Source organism: Macrobrachium rosenbergii, chromosome 32, assembly GCF_040412425.1.
Source record: "Macrobrachium rosenbergii isolate ZJJX-2024 chromosome 32, ASM4041242v1, whole genome shotgun sequence".
NCBI classification, from domain to species: domain Eukaryota; kingdom Metazoa; phylum Arthropoda; class Malacostraca; order Decapoda; family Palaemonidae; genus Macrobrachium; species Macrobrachium rosenbergii.
The window spans coordinates 11084321-11104166 of record NC_089772.1 but is presented as its reverse complement, the minus strand read 5'-3'; the positions used below and the strand labels follow the sequence as shown (position 1 = coordinate 11104166).

Genomic DNA, 19846 nt, shown 5'->3' with positions numbered 1-19846 from the left:
TACAGTGCCGTAAGTGCCGTTGACGGTGTTAATGGCAAGAATAGGCATCAAGTTAACGGCACTTACGGAGCTGTAACTTCATGCAAAATCAAGTTATGGTGCCATACCCAAATTATGGCACCATAAGTGCCGCTAAAGACGAAACCAACTTACGGCGGAAATCAACTTACAGCACAGCACTGGAACGGATCCCTGCTGAGTCAAGGACCTACTTAGCACCTTGGAGTAAGATGCACATTATAAGCACTTTAATTATAGCAAAAATGAAAGTCCAATCAATATGACACTCCTTTATTAGCAAAATCGTAATTATGATGAGCTCTTGTTTTCACTGTATTAAAAAAAGCACCAGAGAAATGAAATGTAGTACGTAGAAGGAAAGCCAATGAATCCCTTTGCAAATAAAATTCAAAATCAAAATTATAAACCACTTGCATCATTGGCTGAACGACTGTACACATAGTAATGATTACACAAAAATATAGTATTTCATATTTTGTCATGGAAGATCAAATGCTGATTAAGTCATCATCACTGTACACTTGCACAACAAGAGTTCCTGGTTTTTCCACAGCTTTCTCTTTTCTTCGTCCGTATATTGGAAGTTCAACCTGAGTAACGGCGGGATTGATTGGTGCTAAAATCTCACATCGGCCGATAAAACCATCCATTATCATATTGCTATTCCAGATCTGTTAGACAAAGGGAATTAAGGTTAAGAATCAGATTTATATCTGTAAATTAGAGTAAGTGTGCTTGAGGTGAATGACTCCATGTTTGAACTAACTTTTTAAATTCTGGATACATATGATGATTATGGCTAGGAATTAAATTCCATTAAGAAATTAATTGCTGTACTGTACTGAAATGGCATTGTAGTTCATGGTTTTACTGAAGATGTAGTTAAGGAATGATTAAGTAACACAAAGTCTTCATTTCAGGTTTTCTTCTCTGAAAGGAGTAACACATAGTTGTTATGCATCAAATTAATTCTTTGTTGCTGGGAAATCTTTTATATAAGACATTTTAGGTTATATTTTAACATAAAATCACTGTGTGGAAACATTGCTTGAATGAAGCTGTAATTGCGATATCGTCCTGTTCTTGTGAGAATGTGAATAGATTAATGACTCATAATGGAATCCCATTCTCTGTGTCATTTGAAGCTAATTCCATTCCTACAGGAGACTTGAATAATTCAAGTTCCAGTCATTCTGTGGGGAAACAGAAGTGATTTAATTCCAGTCATTGCCTGTGTGTCTTTGGGGTTAATTGCTAAATCTTTTTGCAAAATCTTTTGACTGTAAGTCATTAATTTTTGCAACTTTTGTATCTTTGATTTATTTTCATTCTTTTTTCTATTTTTGGTTCTAACTTCATAACTTACTATTACTCCCATCCATATTTTGTAGCTTTTAGACGCTTCCTCTTTTAGTGTAGAAAATTTAGTACAGTATTATCTTTGAGGTTTTTCACTAAAATTTTCAGGACCCTAGTAGTACAGTACTTACTTCAACAACAATAGGCTCTTGAGGCTTTTTTCTATAAAAAATAGCAGTGGTATCCCAAGTAGGGTTTGCAGTTCCTTTATCGACAGAAGTTCGGACAGTTTCTCCTTCACATTTGATGATGCAATATGCATCTGCCTCTCCTGTTGAAATGAAAAGATCTTTAAGAGGGTAGGACTGAGATTAAGTATTTTAAGCATTTAAAATATCTTGTATATTAGAATTTTACATTCATATGAATCTAAACAACCTGAAGTTCTATTATGTAAAACATAACACTGAAATGCATTGTTCAAAACAGCTAATAATAAAAAATGCAGTTTTTACAAGTTTTTTAATACAAACTCATTACGCACAATCACCCTTAATTTCAAGTGTTAAATTCCCCAACAAATATCTTCTTAAATCTTGCAGACAACAACAACAACTAAAATAAATGGATGAGTAACGCCACATGCAAGCCTTTGATCCATCAGTAGACGACCTTCCTTATTCTTTCACAAAAAAATATGTAAAACAGCCAGAACATGGGGATTCACAGGGAGAGAGTTCATTATAATTGTTTCTCAACAAACCCATCAATTCCTGCAAGAGCAAGGACCCCTAGTACAGCACATTGTAAAAATACATGCAGGTGACCTTATTCTGTATCTCCGTTGTATCATAGCCTTAATCACTACAGTATTTAGGTAGGAGGACAAAGAAAAATGATCCCCAACTACAGTAAGATTCCAGGGGCCTAAATGATAGCCAGATAAGGTCATGAACCAAGAGTCTGAGGCAAAACTTGAGACAAGCCATGCTTTGATATATACATAAATATATAAACATACAAGTGTGTGTGAGTGTGTCACTGACTTACGGCAGATTCAATCTTACAGTGCTTTTTCAGTGCTGTTAACAGCGTTTCACAGCACCAAGTTAATGGCGCTGTAACTTGATGCAACATCAGGTTATGGCACCAAGCATCAAGTTACGGTGCCGTAAGTGCCATTAAAGCACCAATAATGGCAAAATACCGGGTTACAGTGGAAATCAACTTACAGCGTGGCACTGGAACTGATCCTCCACTGTAAGTCGAGGGCCTACATATTTGTATAGGCAGTCCCTTGGGTTACGGTGGACTGCCTATCTCGATGGTGGTAAAACATGTATACATACTGACATGACCAACAGTTCTAAAGAGTAATCCTTCTTATCCCTTATGCATAATGTCCTGTAGATAGATGACATTTCAATGTCCTTGCTCTCTGGATTTCTGAAATCTCAAGTTTATTGATAAAAAATAAATCAAGATAGGCTTCACTTCATGAAATGTTCTCACTTGTGAGAAATAATCTGCTACAGCCACTGTGGGATGGTATTCTTTGAAACCAATAACCTGCGCTGATTCATAGAAATCAAGAGCCTGGAATCATCTAACTGAAGGTTTGAAGCAGCAGCCTCCTTCTTTGGTTGCTGAGGGTTTTGCAGACCAATGGTCTCCCAAACCTAGTCTATTACATTTGCAAACATGGCTTCCTCCTGTAGAGATCATGGTGCTTCCTCAATATCATTGTCAGAAAAATCTACTGGATAAACAAGATCTTGGCTGGATAAAATAAATTTTCCTTGGGGTACTGTAACTAAGTATGGTACTGAAACTTGCAAAAGCCTTTTGAGAGGAAGTTAAGGAACTTCTTGACTTCCTGCCAGAGGTTGCATGGGCCAAGGAGATAACCTATGCTTTCTTGACTATTAAAGGAGCATCACTCAAAGAAGGCTACCAAAATGGAGAGAAAGAGGACTTAATGAAACTTACTTCCTGTTGTATGGGTGCCCAGTCCTGAAGCAGGCTACTAGTTCAGGTTTTGCTATTAGACCAAGGAGTAGTGAGAGAAAGGTTGATGAAAGTAGCAGAGTCCAATCTGGCCACATTACTGAATCTATATCTCAATGGTGCGTATGAATCTCTAAGAGCAGCATTCAATGAATGAGATCTGGAAGAGTAAGACGTCCTTCTGAGAGTACTATAAAATACCACAGGTCAGAGAAGCATGAATCTCTGCCTTCACAAAACTACAGAAGAAATACCAGTTGAAGAGGACCTTGGAGATGCAGTAGGTAAGGGAATATCTTCAACTCTAAGAAGGCAAAAAACCAAACCTGTTGGAACAGTGACGGAAAGTCACAGTGATGGAAGTACAGTATAGAAGTAGACTGGTTGGATACTTGATTAGTTCCAAGATTATAGAATGAAAACCAGTACAGTATAATAAGCTACATCAAGAACCAAAACAGCAGCAGGCTTATCAGATATAGCAAGAGTGGGAACTCGTGTCTCTTGACTGAAGCAGAGGCAGTTGAAGCAGTATAATCAATTTGATGCATAAGTGTTCAAATGAGCACGAGCTACAAATATAGTAAGCACAGCAAGGACAACTGTGGGACCAGTGACAGTGGTAGCTAATGTAACTGAAACCAAAAAAGGCTCAAGAGACCTGTGGCTATTACAATAACCACAGAAGGATTGGCAGCCTTGGAATCAATGTAAGCAAAAATGATTTGATACTGGTTCCACTATAACAGAGCAATCTGGCCAACCTGAAACAGCAGGGCATAGTCAATAAAGCAGCAGGAACAGTAATAACAAAATGTTGAAAGCAGGTGTCAGGAGTGCATATTAATTGCTTAAAATGTTCTAGCATTACATCAGACTATGAGGTAAAAATTTTCTCTGAAATATGAGCCAAATCTAGAAATGGTGATGGAGTAACCTGAAAGGCTGGTAATGGTACTGGAAAAGGCAGCATCAAAATTGCAGGATACTGTGTGGTAGGCATTAGTGGAGCAAAGTGGGCAACACACCTGAGATGCTACAGAGGCAAACAGGCTGGAGCAGTAAGCTTGGCAGTGGTCAACACTGGTAAGAAAGTGAGTCCCAGAAAGGCAAGCAATGAAGCTACAGTCCAGACAGCAATTTCCTGGAGATGCAGGCAAAAGGTATGCCTGGCCTCAGACACCCAGAGCATGAAAGAAGATTCTGAAGAAGAAGCAACAGATAGACATGCGGCAGTAAGCTTCTCTTCCCTTGATTTATGAGACTAGTTTAGTAAAAACAGAACCACTGACTGATATCGAAGCACAACGCCAAGCCTGATGGGCAACAAAAAGGAGTCAAGGATCTGTTTCTACTACAGACATAAAAATATGACTAAACTTACATGGAAGCCCCTGTTAAGATCTCTTAGGCATTTTTTCATATATCAGAAAAGCCACAACACAAACCATACATCATGATATAGTCTCAAAAGTGCAGCATGACTAATATTAATAACAATGTCAACATCAGTGATGGATGCTAAATGCAAGATTGCTAAGGTATAAAATGTCTACTAGTCACAGAAACAAAATAAAAATATGCATACCAAAACTACAGCATATATAAATGTTCTTAGGGCACAAAGTAAACCATCATAAGTCATACTTTAATACCTAATAAACGAAAGTAGCTTAAAGCAACAGCTACATTAAAAATAACTGGCACATACTAAGCAGTAGTTTGAAGAGAAAAGATGGTGGATTGACAGAAAACAGTTAATAAAACTCTGGTCAAAAGACACATGAAAGAATGCGGCAACTGTCTCTCTCTACTGATGAGTCAAAGGTGCACTTGTGCATACTGTCACTCAGTGGTTGATTTTTTAGCTATGCTTCTTCCATCTTCGAGACTTCAGAGACTGTGTCTGAGGAATCAGACATTGCAAATTAAAGCTAATTGTGCTTGATGGGTTTGGTATGAAATAATGTAAGGTTTTCTATGTAAAATGCTTTTATTTTGATGATCAAACAAACAGTTATTCAGCAAGATTCCTGAAAGAAGATAGCTTAACAGTTAAACCAGATGTGGTATTTGCAATTTTACAAGACTTGGTGTTAATAATGTAAATACAGTACAGTAGCACCTCAACTTACCAGATGCTTTGGGAGTCTGGCTTTCTGATAAGTAACAAGTCTGTTAAGTAACAAAGACTCTAATTTAAAGCCTACATTTGATTACTGTCTAGATACCTCACAGCTAACAGCAATTCCACATAGTTCTAACCTAAACTAATCTGTATCTTACACTTACTCAGTTTAAAAGATTTATATAAAAATGTATCATATTTAAAATAGTAGCATAGTAAAAATAATCATAATAATGTAGCTGGTAAGTAAATTAATCCATTAAGCTGAGGTGTTACTTTGAAAGTGTTACTATTGCAACAATGTGCTACAATGCTGGAATGAGAATCAAATTAGACGAATACATTATATGTAAAATACTGTAATGCTGTGAAACAATAATGTAAAATAATTAAGAGATAAAAAACTACTGGTATCTATGACAGATCATGTCACAATATAATTACAAGTGCATAAAAATGGTACAATGAATAAAGTACTGAGATTACTGCCAGAGGAGACTTTACAAATAGTTTTTCCATTCACATTCATCACCCTTCTCCAGGTGTCGAGGCACTGTCATTTATGCCGAAAACTCCAGCTTTCCTTCTAATCTTGAATTCTCTTTCAGACTGACATATCTTGGAAAGATATTAGTGTCAGTTTCTTGCCATCAACAACTGGTAAGAGGGTCCTTGAGAACACCAGTATCTTTCTGCTCATGGAAACTTGTTGGTCAGGGGCAAGCTGAAGGTTATGTGTTCGTACAAACTTTCCAGCTGAATAAGGCTAGCGAAGGTAATGCCAAATTTTTTGCTTTCTAAGCTTTATAATTTATATTCCACTAGACCTATGTGATATGAAAATAACGATAACGTAATAGAATAATTTGTGAAACTTACTTACGTGGGTGCGTCCTTATTGAGAGATGCGGAATGCATGCATAAGTGCATGAAATAAACAAACAACAACAGTAAATTTACAAATGTTTCCACATATATCAACCAAAATGTGCAAAGCAAATACAAACATCTATGGCCTCATGTTAAGACATTTTCAGCACAACATTACTTATTTCAAGTTTCAAGAATCCACGAACCTCGTTAAATTTAGCTGCTATTATCTGTGCATTATAAAATCTATATACATTTATACAATCGGTAGTAAACAGCAATGTTATCTACAGTATGCCTCAAGTGTTTTGTAGAATGATTCTGAACCATGAGTGTGGATAAGCTCTAAACTTGCAGTTTACTTTCAACATACAACAAAACAAGACAGTGTTTTATTGTGATACGTTTGCAACATTAATCCAACCTGGCCTAGCATCACCACTGATAATAATTTCCCTCAGTATCTTCATACGTCTCTTATGACCCTTTGTTGCGCGACAGCATTGCAACCTGACATAAAAATTCTTCCCAGCATGCAAGATAAGAGTATGTTAATTTCTAACACAAAAAGGTCTCTTTTACTGAAAAGAGATAACAATAGTGATAACAATATGCAGTACTGTAAGTACAATACAGAGATCAAAAAGATAAACACTGAAAAAGGATTAAATGAAGACTATAAATGAAAAGATTTAAAAGGCCTTGGAAGAAAAATAAAAGAAATGAAGGAGCTGAGATTCACAAAAGATTTCATTACGAATCACCATTAAAGAACTTAGAGCAAAGGATCTTGGCATTATAATGAAGGCCAACCTCAATACACTCAGCTTGACGGCAGACTTCAGGTAAGAGCTGAAGAAGATAGTACAGTACTTAACAGAAATTCTCCTGTAACAAGGAATTACCAAAAATAAAAAATAGGGCATAACCTTAGAGACCCTAAAACTGGGCGAGTACACTGACTAGTAATGGCAGCTGAGAATTATGTTAGCCTGGGAATTGTCGGCTGTAAATGCTACAGGCCCAGTACCACCTCAGTAACAGTAAAATGTACAAGGTAGGCCACTTAGAAGAACTAAATAAAGTAGTAACAGTAATTTTTAATAAGGAAAATTAGTAAAGTAGTAACACTGTAATTTTCAAGTGGGAGTTGGACATAGGCATGAGATTTCAGTAGTACAACACTGATATGTTCATTTATATAAAGAATTATTATTTAAGTGGTAAAGGTCCCAGGAAAGTGTAATGATCTTTGAATAGACACACATCCAAACTAGGGTAGTTCCAGAGAAAAATGAACTATTGGAGATGATGTTAAAACTAAATCTTATAAGTGGAAGACACACTGAACAGCAAGTAAAGTCACTATCAAATTAAAGAAGGGATAATATACAGAACATGAAATTTAGAAAAATAAATGTGGATATGTAGTAGTCATCTGTGTTCATTTTTTTGAGTTATAAAACTCTGCACCTAGCTCTAGCAGTGTAGTGTGCCTGCCACTGTGTACGTATCCGGAATGAGCACTGAGAAACCAGGAAGGAACTATGCATCCAGGTTCCACCAGCATCTGGGGACAGACTTTCATGTATTGTATGAATATACCTAAGTTCGTTAGGTACACAAACAGTTCAGTATCATTCTGCAAGGGCATTCAAAATACACTGTATATATAAGTACATACACACTATAAGTCTAGAAAAATAAAAAGCTGTATACGCAACCAGTAACCAGAAAAATATTAGCAATGATCATAGACAATGTATGAGAATAAATGAAGCTGCCAATTGTGAATACATTATCAGGAATTCATAAAATGTTATGCCATAAAGATGAACACAAAAATTAAGTACAATTATGTGTTAAATGTCAGAATTTGTAACACATGCACGAGGGACAAGAAAAGTGAAGTGTGAGTAACTTGTTTAGCAATCAAAAATAAATAATCCACTCTAAATTTATCAGAATAAAAAAAAATATCTTTTATTATCAAGAACTGTGTACTAAATTGTTCAAATGGAAGGAAAGAGTGGGTAAATATATTTTTCATTCAGATTATCAGAATATCACATAAATAGAATCTTCTATAAAATAAGAGTATATTGTGTAGCAGTGTCAGAAGATTATTCATGGGTAAACATGCACACACCAAGAACATCGCCTTTTTTTTTTTTTTATACAGATTGCATCACAGAAGCAAAGTAGTACAGTTCATTAAAATGAATATGAAATGTTTTAGTTAAGCCCCAACTTTTGAAATAATTCTATTTAATAAATAGTCATAACTGCTTATTTAAAGTGGATGACCACATTATGCATTTGCAAAAAACAAATCTTGCTACCATGCAAGGTAATAAACACCTCTCAAGTTCAGTGAGAGCCCAACATCTCTCATGTTTCCTACTCATGTTTGAACCTTTGGTCTTTATTAATAAATCTTTGACTAGTCATTGGGGAATGGCGGCCTTGACATAAGGCAGTAGCCTGTCTTTATGTACCATATTATCTAATTTTAATTATGTGTTCATATAATGGATAAACTATTGCCTTACTTAGTTGAATGTCTGCTCTAATGGAGAGATAATTGAAGCACAGAACAATTCTCTGATAATGATTTAAAAGATAGGAACGTACTGTACTGTACTTGAATATGTCATGCTTTCTACCCACACAAAGATGTAGGATTGCTAAGAGTTCACGTTCTGTGCTGGACACTGCTAGCCTAGTAGGTCTGACTTGGAAGACAGTGGATTAAAGAAAAAGATGTCTATCAGGCTGAGTAGAACAGGGCAGAAGTTAAGGTCCAGGCTTATGTAGAAAGTTTGTTTAATGAGTAACATTTTCATTTGCACAAGATGAAGTGATGAGATGAATGCTTTGCTGGTATCTCCTTAACAAACTGAATTTATTTCCCTACGATACCTGTCATATATTAGTTTCTAACAGGTGTCTTTGCTAATACATAATAAATGTTTTCATATGCTCAAACTGTACATTGTTTAAAAAGGTACTCACTTCAAGTGGAAACACTACCGCCAGTAACACAGTTACTTACTTTTGTTCCTAAAAATATTCATTCATTACTGAGAGCTGCATTGACAAAATCCTATTTGCTACAGACTGCATGGTCAAAAAGTTAATATGCCCTTAGTATGGGGGGTACAAGAAAGCAAAAGAACTGAAGCCTCTACAGTTCAAAAGTACCTATAGTTTGAAACAAACTGAGATCTTATCTAATTACTGTAGTACAAGACCTTTGTTAGCGCCCTACATATGAAGATTTTGGGGGGCACATATTTTCACTGCCTTATTGTCATCTACAATAGGTTTTATAACAACAGACCATACTCACAGCCATGGAAAAATGTAAATTCCAAAAAAGAATGCCATTTTAGGGTTCAAAATCCCATATCATTTGGTCACAATGTTTTTAAAATTTGCATTATTACAGGATGGAGCCCTCAAATAGGGTTAGACACAAATAGATTAATGTTAGCAGTGATAACTTTCAAATTTCAGAATACCTAGCTTTGATTAGTAACAAATTGTAAATAATACAAAATAGTCTGCACACATGTTCAAAGAGGAATTAAATGAGAAAACAATAAAATTATTCACAATAAGGAAGGAATATAAAACTGAACAATACTTACCACCAAAGGCAGATTGCTTCTCAAGATTTTGGGCACATTTGACAGTAATAGTTGTTACAATAGAGGGTTTCTTTGCGCACGAATACCATGGAATTTTTGGTTGATCTTTAACCAGTTCCCTGGAAAATGGAGCAATGAAAATAAATCCACTGAAGTGAATATTTTAGAGCTGACATTCATCGATGAATGATAATGGTTTACAAAGCATACACACCAGAAAATCATACTTAGCATGAAGATCTGTGCCATTTCTTATTAAGGGTTCTGAAAATGTTATATATTCCTACCACATGTGGCAATTTAGACAAAGCATGGGTCAAACAAAATATGTGTTTTGGCTGGTGTCATGAGTATGACAGACAATTGGCAGACATTAACTGATACAAGAGGAGAATTTGACTGCAGTCACATGTAATTTATCTGGAGTTGTGACCCCAGCAAACTTGACCATCAGAAGAGATGGACTTATTTGGTTGTCATCATAAATTTGCCCATGGTCATATGTATGGCATGACCTAACCACTTTATCTTTCTTTCTTTAAATCTTCGGCTGAAAACCCTTGTGGATAGATTCAGCAGACTATAAACCTAAAAGTTACAAAAGGAAATCAGCTTGCAAAGAGAGACAAGTTATGGGAAAAGGTGACAAATAAATAATTAAGAGGGAATAGAAAATAAAACCGATACACCTAATATTCAGGTGATGTTATCAGAGAGCAGGAAGGAATTTGCTCTTTGCTTAAATTTACCACATGCCTGGCACAGTTCCAATGATCTTGGCAATTGCAATCCCATCTTCACACACAAAATCAATGTCAGTCAAGCCTCCAGATACATACTTAAGTCTAATGGACTTTTTCCTGAACAGTGATTGATATTGTACAGAAGAAAAAAATCAACATTAAAAACATCAATACATTAAAAACATCAATACTGTAATTCTAAAGTTAAATGATAAAAAAAAACCATAGGCTTCATGAGTGGTACTTAGGCTAAAAAATCAAAACTACTAAGTTTAAATTATGACCAATCAGAGGCTCCATGTAGCCATAAGTACTGTATAATGTGCACATGCTTTACAAAGTGACCTACTTTGCATCAGGGTCTTTGGATGTAAACATTCTTAAGATATATTCTCCAGTTTCATCAGGCCTAAATGTAGTGGGGATTATCACATAACGTCCTTTTTTCAACTGCTCCCGAAGAAAGATGGCTCTTGTTCGAATGTAATCCGAAGTAGCAGCAGCATCATGCATCCGATGCACTCTATATTTTCGGTTTTCTTCAATCTAAAAGACAGACTTAAAGTGAAATTCAAACCATTCAAGAAGCATTACAGCTATAATAAAATACATTACAAAAATGATCATACACCCTAAACATTCATACTTGAATTCTTTCATTATTAAACAGTATTAATAAATACCAAAGTCAAGCAGTTCACAATAACAAACCTTCATGATATGGAAGCCGATAACTAAATTCTGCATGCCCTCTTGTTTCCGGCCTCTAGCATCCTTCTGCATTAGCTGGAATATAACATCGTCATTATCATCCTTGATATCAAACCTGAAATTTAAAAAATTAGAATTAGGACCATCATAAATCTTATCATACAGCTGATATAGCGCTGAAAATAAATATGCTCACAGAAAACCAAAGAAACTATGTCAATGAAATTGCAACTAGAGCAAGGAAGACCCAACATTAGCACAATGTCAACTAAAATGCTAGTATCAGCTTAATCTATAAACAGCATTCTAAATGAAACAGCCATAAAAAATAAATGTTTAAGACCAAGACAAAGATGGCAAATTAACAGATACAGTATACAGTTTCTCAAGACTCAGTCCTAGAATATCGATACACAAAACAGATATCATGGGTTGGAATACTGTCACATAAAAACAGTCATGGAAGAATGTAAAATGATAAAAGGACAAATGAAAGATGAAACTGCAATTTTTAATGGTGTAATTAGTTCCATGCACTGTACTGTAGTAATAAAACCACAAGAGAACTACACTACGATACCACATATGTGGGTGGGGATGAAGAAGCACTCTCTTTCAAAGTTTTTTTTCTGCACTAATACAATAATTGATGATGCAGAACATCATACTATAGGTTTATGATTTTCAATGGCTTATTTTACTCTTAAAAATATCTGCATAATAACACACAAGAGTTAGTTTTCTAATTTCTTACACATTATTTGATGTTACAAAGCTGGACTGGGGATGTCAAAGGGGTTAATCAGGACGTTTTACAGATATGAAGTGGAATTTACTTTCTTAAGATATAAAGTGGAATTTACTTTCTTAAGATATGAAGTGGAATTTACTTTCTTAGAGAAGGAAAGAAAAAAAAGGAGAATAAACCTTACGAAGAGAAGATGGAAGGAAAGGAGGAAAAGGGTCAGGAGGAAAAGGATGAAAAGGCGAAGACCAAGAAGCTAGAGACGAGGAGATGTTAGGTGAAAAAAAGAGAGAGGAAGTAGCACGAGGAGGAAGAAGAACAAAGAGTAAGAAGGAAAAGAGAGAATAAGAGAAAAGATTTGTATGAAATATATAAAAAGACTGAAAAACCAAGGAAGAGGAGACTGAAGGAAATGAGGGAAAGAAAAGGACAAGGGGAATAAAACAGAAAGAAGGATGAAGATGAAAAACAGAGGAATAAGAAGGAAAAGGAAAGGCACTGCAGAAAAGGAAGGAAGTATACTATGACAGGGAACGAAAAAAGAGAAGAATGAGAATGAAAAAGAAAGGAACTGCGGAAAAAGAAGGGAAGTGTAATGTGACAGGGAAAGAAAAAAGGGAAGAATGAGAAGGAAAATGAAAGGAACTGCAGGAAGTGTAACTTCTTATAAGAATGGATACTCATATTGTCTGTTATGATGATCATGAAATTAATGTTGGCGTTACTGTCCTCTTTTTAGCATATATTTTACTGTCCTGCGTATACTTTTATTATGTAAACACAACTAACTACAGTAATTATTAAATACACCAGTCTTATGATCTAGTGTTGAAAATAACAATTCAAGCCATTATATTTTTAAAATCTGATACACTGTCCCCATAACATAGGAAATAATGAATATTGTTTGTTTATAAATGCTGTATAAGAAAAATTATATACAGACAACTGTTACACTTCTAATAGGGTTGATGTACTGTAATTATATATCAAAAGAGGGACCGCCATTAGCTGTGTTATAATTAGCTCATACATATCGTCTAAATGCTTACTAATTGCAGCGGGGTCCTTCAGCTTAGGCAGTCTGAGTTTCATAACAAAGCTACATTTAAAGAAATGCAAAACTATTCAGCTTAAAGATGCTTACCTGTATTGAGGATTCCGTAAAAATGTTTCTTTGTGATTTGTACAGCCACCGGCTCGATCAGCATTGTGCCCACGTATGCCTATAGTCCAGGCCCCGTAAAATGTAGTCTCATACCATGTCTTGCTAAGACTAAATACTTTGGTATTGATAAGGAAGCATATGGAAAGATCGGTGAAATGTTCAACAAAGTCATCAAAGGTCATCCTGAAATTAAACAAACATTACCAAAAAGATACTTGAAAAATTAAAGCCAAAATTTTTAAGATACTTTCTTTGCATACACCCATCTCAGATATCCAGTACTGTATGCTATCAAATATATAATAAAGTGGTAGTTATGACCGAGAGTAAAAAATGAAAACAGACAACGTTACTTTCAAGAAAATTTGAGACAATTATGAAGCTATTTTAACGATGTTTCTTACCATGATATTAACATACAGTCTTGTAACTTGAGAACAATGGTAAAGCATACGGGAACTTTAGATAAAAAAAATTTCAATACAGTATCTCCTACTTAAAAACCACTGTTTGACCATCCCTTCAACTAATATTTGGAATAACAGTTAACCTCTGAGATTGGAAAAAGGAATTCTATTGTAAAATAAATGATGTATAATAGTTAGCCTCTGAGATTACTGTGGAATAAAAATAAATGATGTATAAAACATTGAATATTTCACAGAACTTTAAGTTTCCTCACATACCATGACACAACTGTTACTTTACAAAGCCTAAATAGCATATGGAAGAGAGAAGGAACATTTCATCCATGTGTTATCCTATAGCTGCTTGAAGAGACTCCTTATACTGTAGGTATTTTTTGGAATAAGCTGCCAGTACTGAATTAATTTCCTTTAAAATACACCGTAGACAGTGTTACTTCATAGTGTTCATCTATGCTATAAGGGCAATGGCAGCTTAAAACATTAATACACTAGAACAATAAATTAAATAACTCACAAAATCTCACGAACCTCATTCACTCAGAGAGAGAGAGAGAGAGAGAGAGAGAGAGAGAGAGAGAGAGAGAGAGAGAGAGAGAGCTGTTCAACTGGCAGACTTCTTACCAAAATTCTCCATCATCTTCAAAAGTAAGTCCTAACTTCTCTCTTTCAGATGCAGAAACTTTGGACCATTCTGGTGACCTGAATGTAAAAAAAAATGAACTAATTAAGAATATGCTTTAGTAACGGTACTCCACTAAAGGTATAAACAATACATCATTAATACTTTTGTCACCATTCAACAGATAAATTTTATTGTCAATCCTGAAACAAAAATGGTTTACAGAAACCAAACAGCAAAGGCACATGCATGCATAAGTTGATATTTTATTATGTACAGGCCATTACAGTATTAACACTTTTTAATAAGGGTTAGCTCTGTAATGCATGAAAATTAATACCTAGGATCTAACTTAACAAGAGGTCAAAAGCAATCTACAAAACTTTTCTAAACATTCCTTGGCAACATAGGTTCTGTGCTAGTGCGGCTACAGTGGCAGAGGCCACGACCAAACGATTCATGGCTCGGCAATCAACAGGGTACAAAATACTTTCCTGTGCAATTACTGCAGCAAAAGAAGCTGCTACGGTATAAGTATGCATTATAGTACTTTATCTTCTACATGTAGACTATACCAATAAACAAAAATGAAATTATATATTAATACTGTGCATGCTTAGTCACTTGTATAATTTAGATATCTATACTGGTGGTAAGTGTTCACTATGAACAATTGATCATTGTAATTTTAGGCTGTCACTTTGGCTTATCAATAACCATGCTAATGCTTTCCTATATACTGTATCAGAAATGTAGGATATCCATCAAGATTCTTTTCCTCACTTGAATGCATCACCAAAACTCTTGTATATTGGTATTTACCTACATATAAAAGATCAGTTGATTAAATGCTTGATGTAAAGAAAAAAGCTGATATTTCTTGTTTATTACTTAATAATAAACAAGAGCAAGTAGTACTAATCATAAAAATATATATTCAGGAAGAGCTTTATGGGTAAATACCATGGCTATACTTTACAGAAAACAATTCTTTACACCAAAGCTAACCTTTACTAACCCTTATGGCAAAATCTTATACACTGCAGTTACAGGTTTATTGTGTGAACATTTGTGAAACACTCACTTAAATACAAATAGAGTATTCACCTGGAGTACATTTTGGTCAGTTGCGAGGTAGTATACACAAATCCACTTCCCTTCCTACTGAAAGTAATTATAATTTGTATGTGAATACATGCCCCAGATGTCTGGAAGGTGCATGCTCTACCACCAATAACCTTAAATAACTGATTGCTACTTAAATAAAATGTAAGAGTGCCAAGACTGAAGGCATGAAATTTCATATCAGTATATTCATCAAATGGGAAATTACAACATAACAAAAATCTCACTTTCATAATTCTGATTTAGTTTTCAAACTACTCAAAGGTGCAATGATAATCTATGGTAGGAAAATGGGATGACAATTATACATAAATGAAAAAGATATCAACGGGGTAACAGTTATTTACTAGTATCAGGCAGTCCCCGGTTACTGGTGAGGGTTCTGTTCTGATGGCATGACGATAGGCGAAAATCGCCGATAACCAAAAATCAACGATTTTCGGCACTTATCGGTGCCGATAACTGGAGATTGGCGCCTCTGTTAGGTATGTATCGGTGCCAATACCCAATTATCGGCACTGATGAGCAGAAATCGGCGCTGAAAATCGCCAATTTTCTTTGCTAGACAAGAGCCGTAAAACTGGATTGCCAATAACCAAGCCTGCCAATAATTGGGGACTGCCTTAAAAATGACTGGAATAACTGAAACTATAACTGACATAGTATATACGCACAAGAATTCAGACTGTATTTCTACAAGTATAGAACAAAATAATAAAATTTACACTAGTAGAAATGTCATCTTGGTATGAAATTTCACGTTGGTTACAAGTACCACATTGCTCTAAAAATGTTTAAAGTAACTTGCACAAACAAGTTACAGCATAAAAACCCAACTATGAATTCTCAAAAGGGTGATATGCATACTGTATTCTTAACTGTGTTCTATCCCAGGAAGCCAAAAAAGGATAGTATGATAGTTTTTCATGTGATTACAGTGCACATGTTCAAATGAAAGTATATATGCTTGGTAATTAATAACAAAGAAGAAAACATGCTTGTACATTATTAACTGAAACATCATAAAACAGTCACACTGACCAAAACTATCAGTTCATCAATCATATAAAAATTCTTCCAAGAAAACAAGGTCAATTCCTTAAAGCCACGAAAAAATTCTTTTTAGAATGTACACCACAGAAACACCACATGTCAACAATTCTGTGGTACAAAATAATTTCACTCATCAAAAAAACTTTGTAGAAACTTGGGATCTTAATTCACAGACAATAAAAATACTTTCTCCTCATATCATCAAAATGTTTACATTTGGTTTTTAATTTATGTGCAATGAATTCTCTCCCCTTTGAATTCCTGCCTGGTACAAGTTTTCATTTAAGCCATTTCTCATTGATTTTCTGGCCCTTCCTACTAGTTTTTGTCCTGCTACTAATACATTCCCTTTCTAAATCATCATAATTTTTTTCTCCTTGAAAACTCCTTCACTGCTTTGCATAGTTTCTCTGTCATCCCCAGTCACATCTGCAAACATCACATGTTCCTCTAAGTCCAGGAATGCTCTTGCCAATGGCATTTACAATAATACCACACAGTCACTCTACTTTGCTTACTTTTAAGCTGCCACCACACAAACTTGATTTTGTTTTCACCAAGGTTCAATACTTCCTTCTACATTCTGTTTTTCTATCTTTTATATATTTCTAACAACTCTCCTTCTGATTCTGCTTTTAACATCATATCACCTGCAAATAGAAGCTCTCCTTTGTAGATTTCTAATTTTATGTATAATAAATGGCCTGTTGCTGATTCCTGATGAACACCAACACTTACTTGCTACTATTGTTACTCTGATCTTGTTATGATATACCAGCAGTACATCACTTGCTCAATGTGTCTTTCTGTTGCCCTATGCTTTCATACTAGTGTACTACTCATTCAGTCACCTGTCTAGATATTTTGTTAAATGCCTTTTTACGAATTTCCACGGTAATCCTCCAGTAGCAGCCTAAGATAAAAACTGCATCTGCTGCCGGTCTTGTTGGCATGACCATTGTAATAATGTTTGCAACCTTTCTCCCAATACCTTCTCCAATACTTTCGTAACATGCCCAAGCAATCCTCTTCCTCTACACTTTTCACATATTGTAATGCAACCCTTCGTTTTTTGTTTATTTTTGTTTTAAGTTTCTTTTCCCACTCTTCTGAGCCCTTCTCTTTGTTCATTATATTTTCAGACATATATTCTGGTCAGTGCATCAATAATTAGATTGCAAATTTCTTTTAGCAAAGTACTTTTTATTTCCAATGGTCACACAGCATTTCCATTTCCAGTCTTCTCCTACTATAGTAATATCTGAACTAGAGCTTTTTCACTGAGATATCCTATTTTTCAAGTACTACTCAAGTCTACCCTGTTCAGATATTAGAAGAGATGTCAGCCAAAAATACTGCATTGTACCCAGTTTGAAGGAAAAGTCCATTTTGACCCCAAAAACCATTATTACAGCAAATTTTTCATTGCCCGCAACTTTACTAGTAGGGGATTTGTCACATTATCTATCCTCTTTGCATTTGACCTAGAGCATGTTGCATTACTACCACCAGTTTCTGGTGTGACTGACTGATGATGGAGGGGTCCACCTACTAAATACATCTGTGTAGTGAGCATTAAGAGATTTAATACTCTTCGTGGTTCTCAATGAAATTTTGGATCTTTTGCCAGAAGATGCAGTTTGATAAAAAAAAAAACTGTCCCTGGGGCATTTTGTTTCAAGACTTTACAGGACCTGTCTGTTTATTCAACTGCCATATGGTAAGTCATAAGCCTCAGTAACTTAACTTAGAATAAGAATATTTCAAGGGAAGAGAACAAACAGCTGTGCTACTCATGGAAGAAAAGAAATGCAGTTCTACTATATTTTGAAGAGAATGAGAGGGTAACTAGAGAACTTTTGTGGCTGGGATCTATGGCTAAGGCTTTGGCTAAATAATAGGTAGCCTTCATCTGCCTTTCTACATTTTAGCAATACAGTATGCTAAGATGGATGGGGATCTTGGCTACCTCTCCTCATATCCAGACCCAGAGACACAAGTTGGAGAACATATTAAAGCGTCTGAAGCAAAAGCTCACTAGAAAACAGCAATTCACCTTCCAGAGAGAAACTATTAGCTAACTGAACACTTCAGGGGAAGAAGTGACCCTTATAGCACTAGTATAATCAAGTGCCACATGGCTTGAAAGAAAAATGGTATCAATACAAAAAAAGTGAGATAAGTTACCCTGACAAAAATGCAAGGCTTAGCTAAGAAGGAAAACAAATGAGAAGATATTGTTGTCAAGAACCCAAAAATGTTAAGCATTCTGTATCAATGCTACCAGATCACAGCAAATCTACCTTACCTGATAAAAGTGCAACACATATCAAAGTCTTCAGGAGACAGTTGTCTAAGAGTAAAATGAAAAATAAAAAAGGTACAGGCAGTTCCTGGTTATTGGCGGGGTTTCCCTTCCTGACGGTGTGATGATACCCGAAAATTGCCGATAACCGAAAATCGGCGATAACAGCACTTATCAGCGCCGATAACCGGCGATCGGCGCCGCTGTTAAGTGGGGATCAGCCTAGCGCCGATAAGCAGAGATCGGCACCGAAAATCCAGTTATCATCATCACTAGACAAGCCCCGTAAAACCAGATCGCCGATAACCAGGAACTGCCTGTAATAAGTTTAAATATGAGGGGATCCAAATGACTCCTCATGGTAGAGATTCTGAATAAATGAAAAAACTGAGTATTCTGGGCTGGAGAGCCCTATAGCAATTTAAGCCAATGGTGGCAATCTCAATTCTATGTGTATAAGAGGAAAATACCAAGTTTCCTAGCAACATTTAAGGGTAGGGAGGAGGCAGACAGTACAGGGAACATGGAGCGCAAAAGCTCAAGAGCAAGTCCATCTTAAATCTAACCTTTTTCAAAAAATTATAATTTATCTGATGGTTACGGTATCTTTAATAGCATCATAATTTGTTCACCTGGAAAAAGTAATTTTCGTAACTTTGAAAGTAATAACCTCTTGCAGCCTCTACAAGCAATTTCCTTAGTTCCCTGATACCAAAAACTGATAAAAACTGAGGAAAAGTGAAAATGCTTATAAAATTAAATTAATAGGCCATGCATGATTAGTTGTCAAGATTAAGAAGTGTATGGAATGACCTAGGTTTTTAAACCTTTTGAACAATCATACTCAATTACATATCTTCAATAAATATGATATATGCATTAGTGAAATGAATTAGAAATAAGTTGATACATATCCTTAAGCAGCAAAGTAGCAACCAAAATTCATTCGGGGAAAAATTTTATCTTTCAAT

The 19846-nt window shown here is 35.4% G+C and overlaps 1 protein-coding gene across 7 annotated transcripts in view; it reads right to left on the bottom strand.

Moving 5' to 3' along the window:
* Nucleotides 1-275: 275 nt before the first annotated feature.
* The window catches only part of LOC136855664 (calpain-5-like), a 118440-nt gene continuing 98869 nt past the window's right edge, over nucleotides 276-19846 (bottom strand). For 3 of the 7 annotated variants that reach the window (XM_067132881.1, XM_067132880.1, XM_067132882.1), the window contains 7 exons: nucleotides 14395-14472; nucleotides 13325-13528; nucleotides 11433-11547; nucleotides 11071-11267; nucleotides 9979-10097; nucleotides 1512-1651; nucleotides 276-692 (listed from right to left, as the gene is read on the bottom strand). In XM_067132881.1, coding sequence (XP_066988982.1) covers nucleotides 510-692; nucleotides 1512-1651; nucleotides 9979-10097; nucleotides 11071-11267; nucleotides 11433-11547; nucleotides 13325-13528; nucleotides 14395-14472 — 1036 coding nt within the window. In that variant the 3' untranslated portion in view covers nucleotides 276-509. Of the gene's footprint in view, nucleotides 693-1511; nucleotides 1652-9978; nucleotides 10098-11070; nucleotides 11268-11432; nucleotides 11548-13324; nucleotides 13529-14394; nucleotides 14473-15499; nucleotides 15557-19846 lie in introns of all 7 variants that reach the window. The other 4 variants (XM_067132875.1, XM_067132878.1, XM_067132876.1 and 1 more) reach the window with 2 other exon arrangements.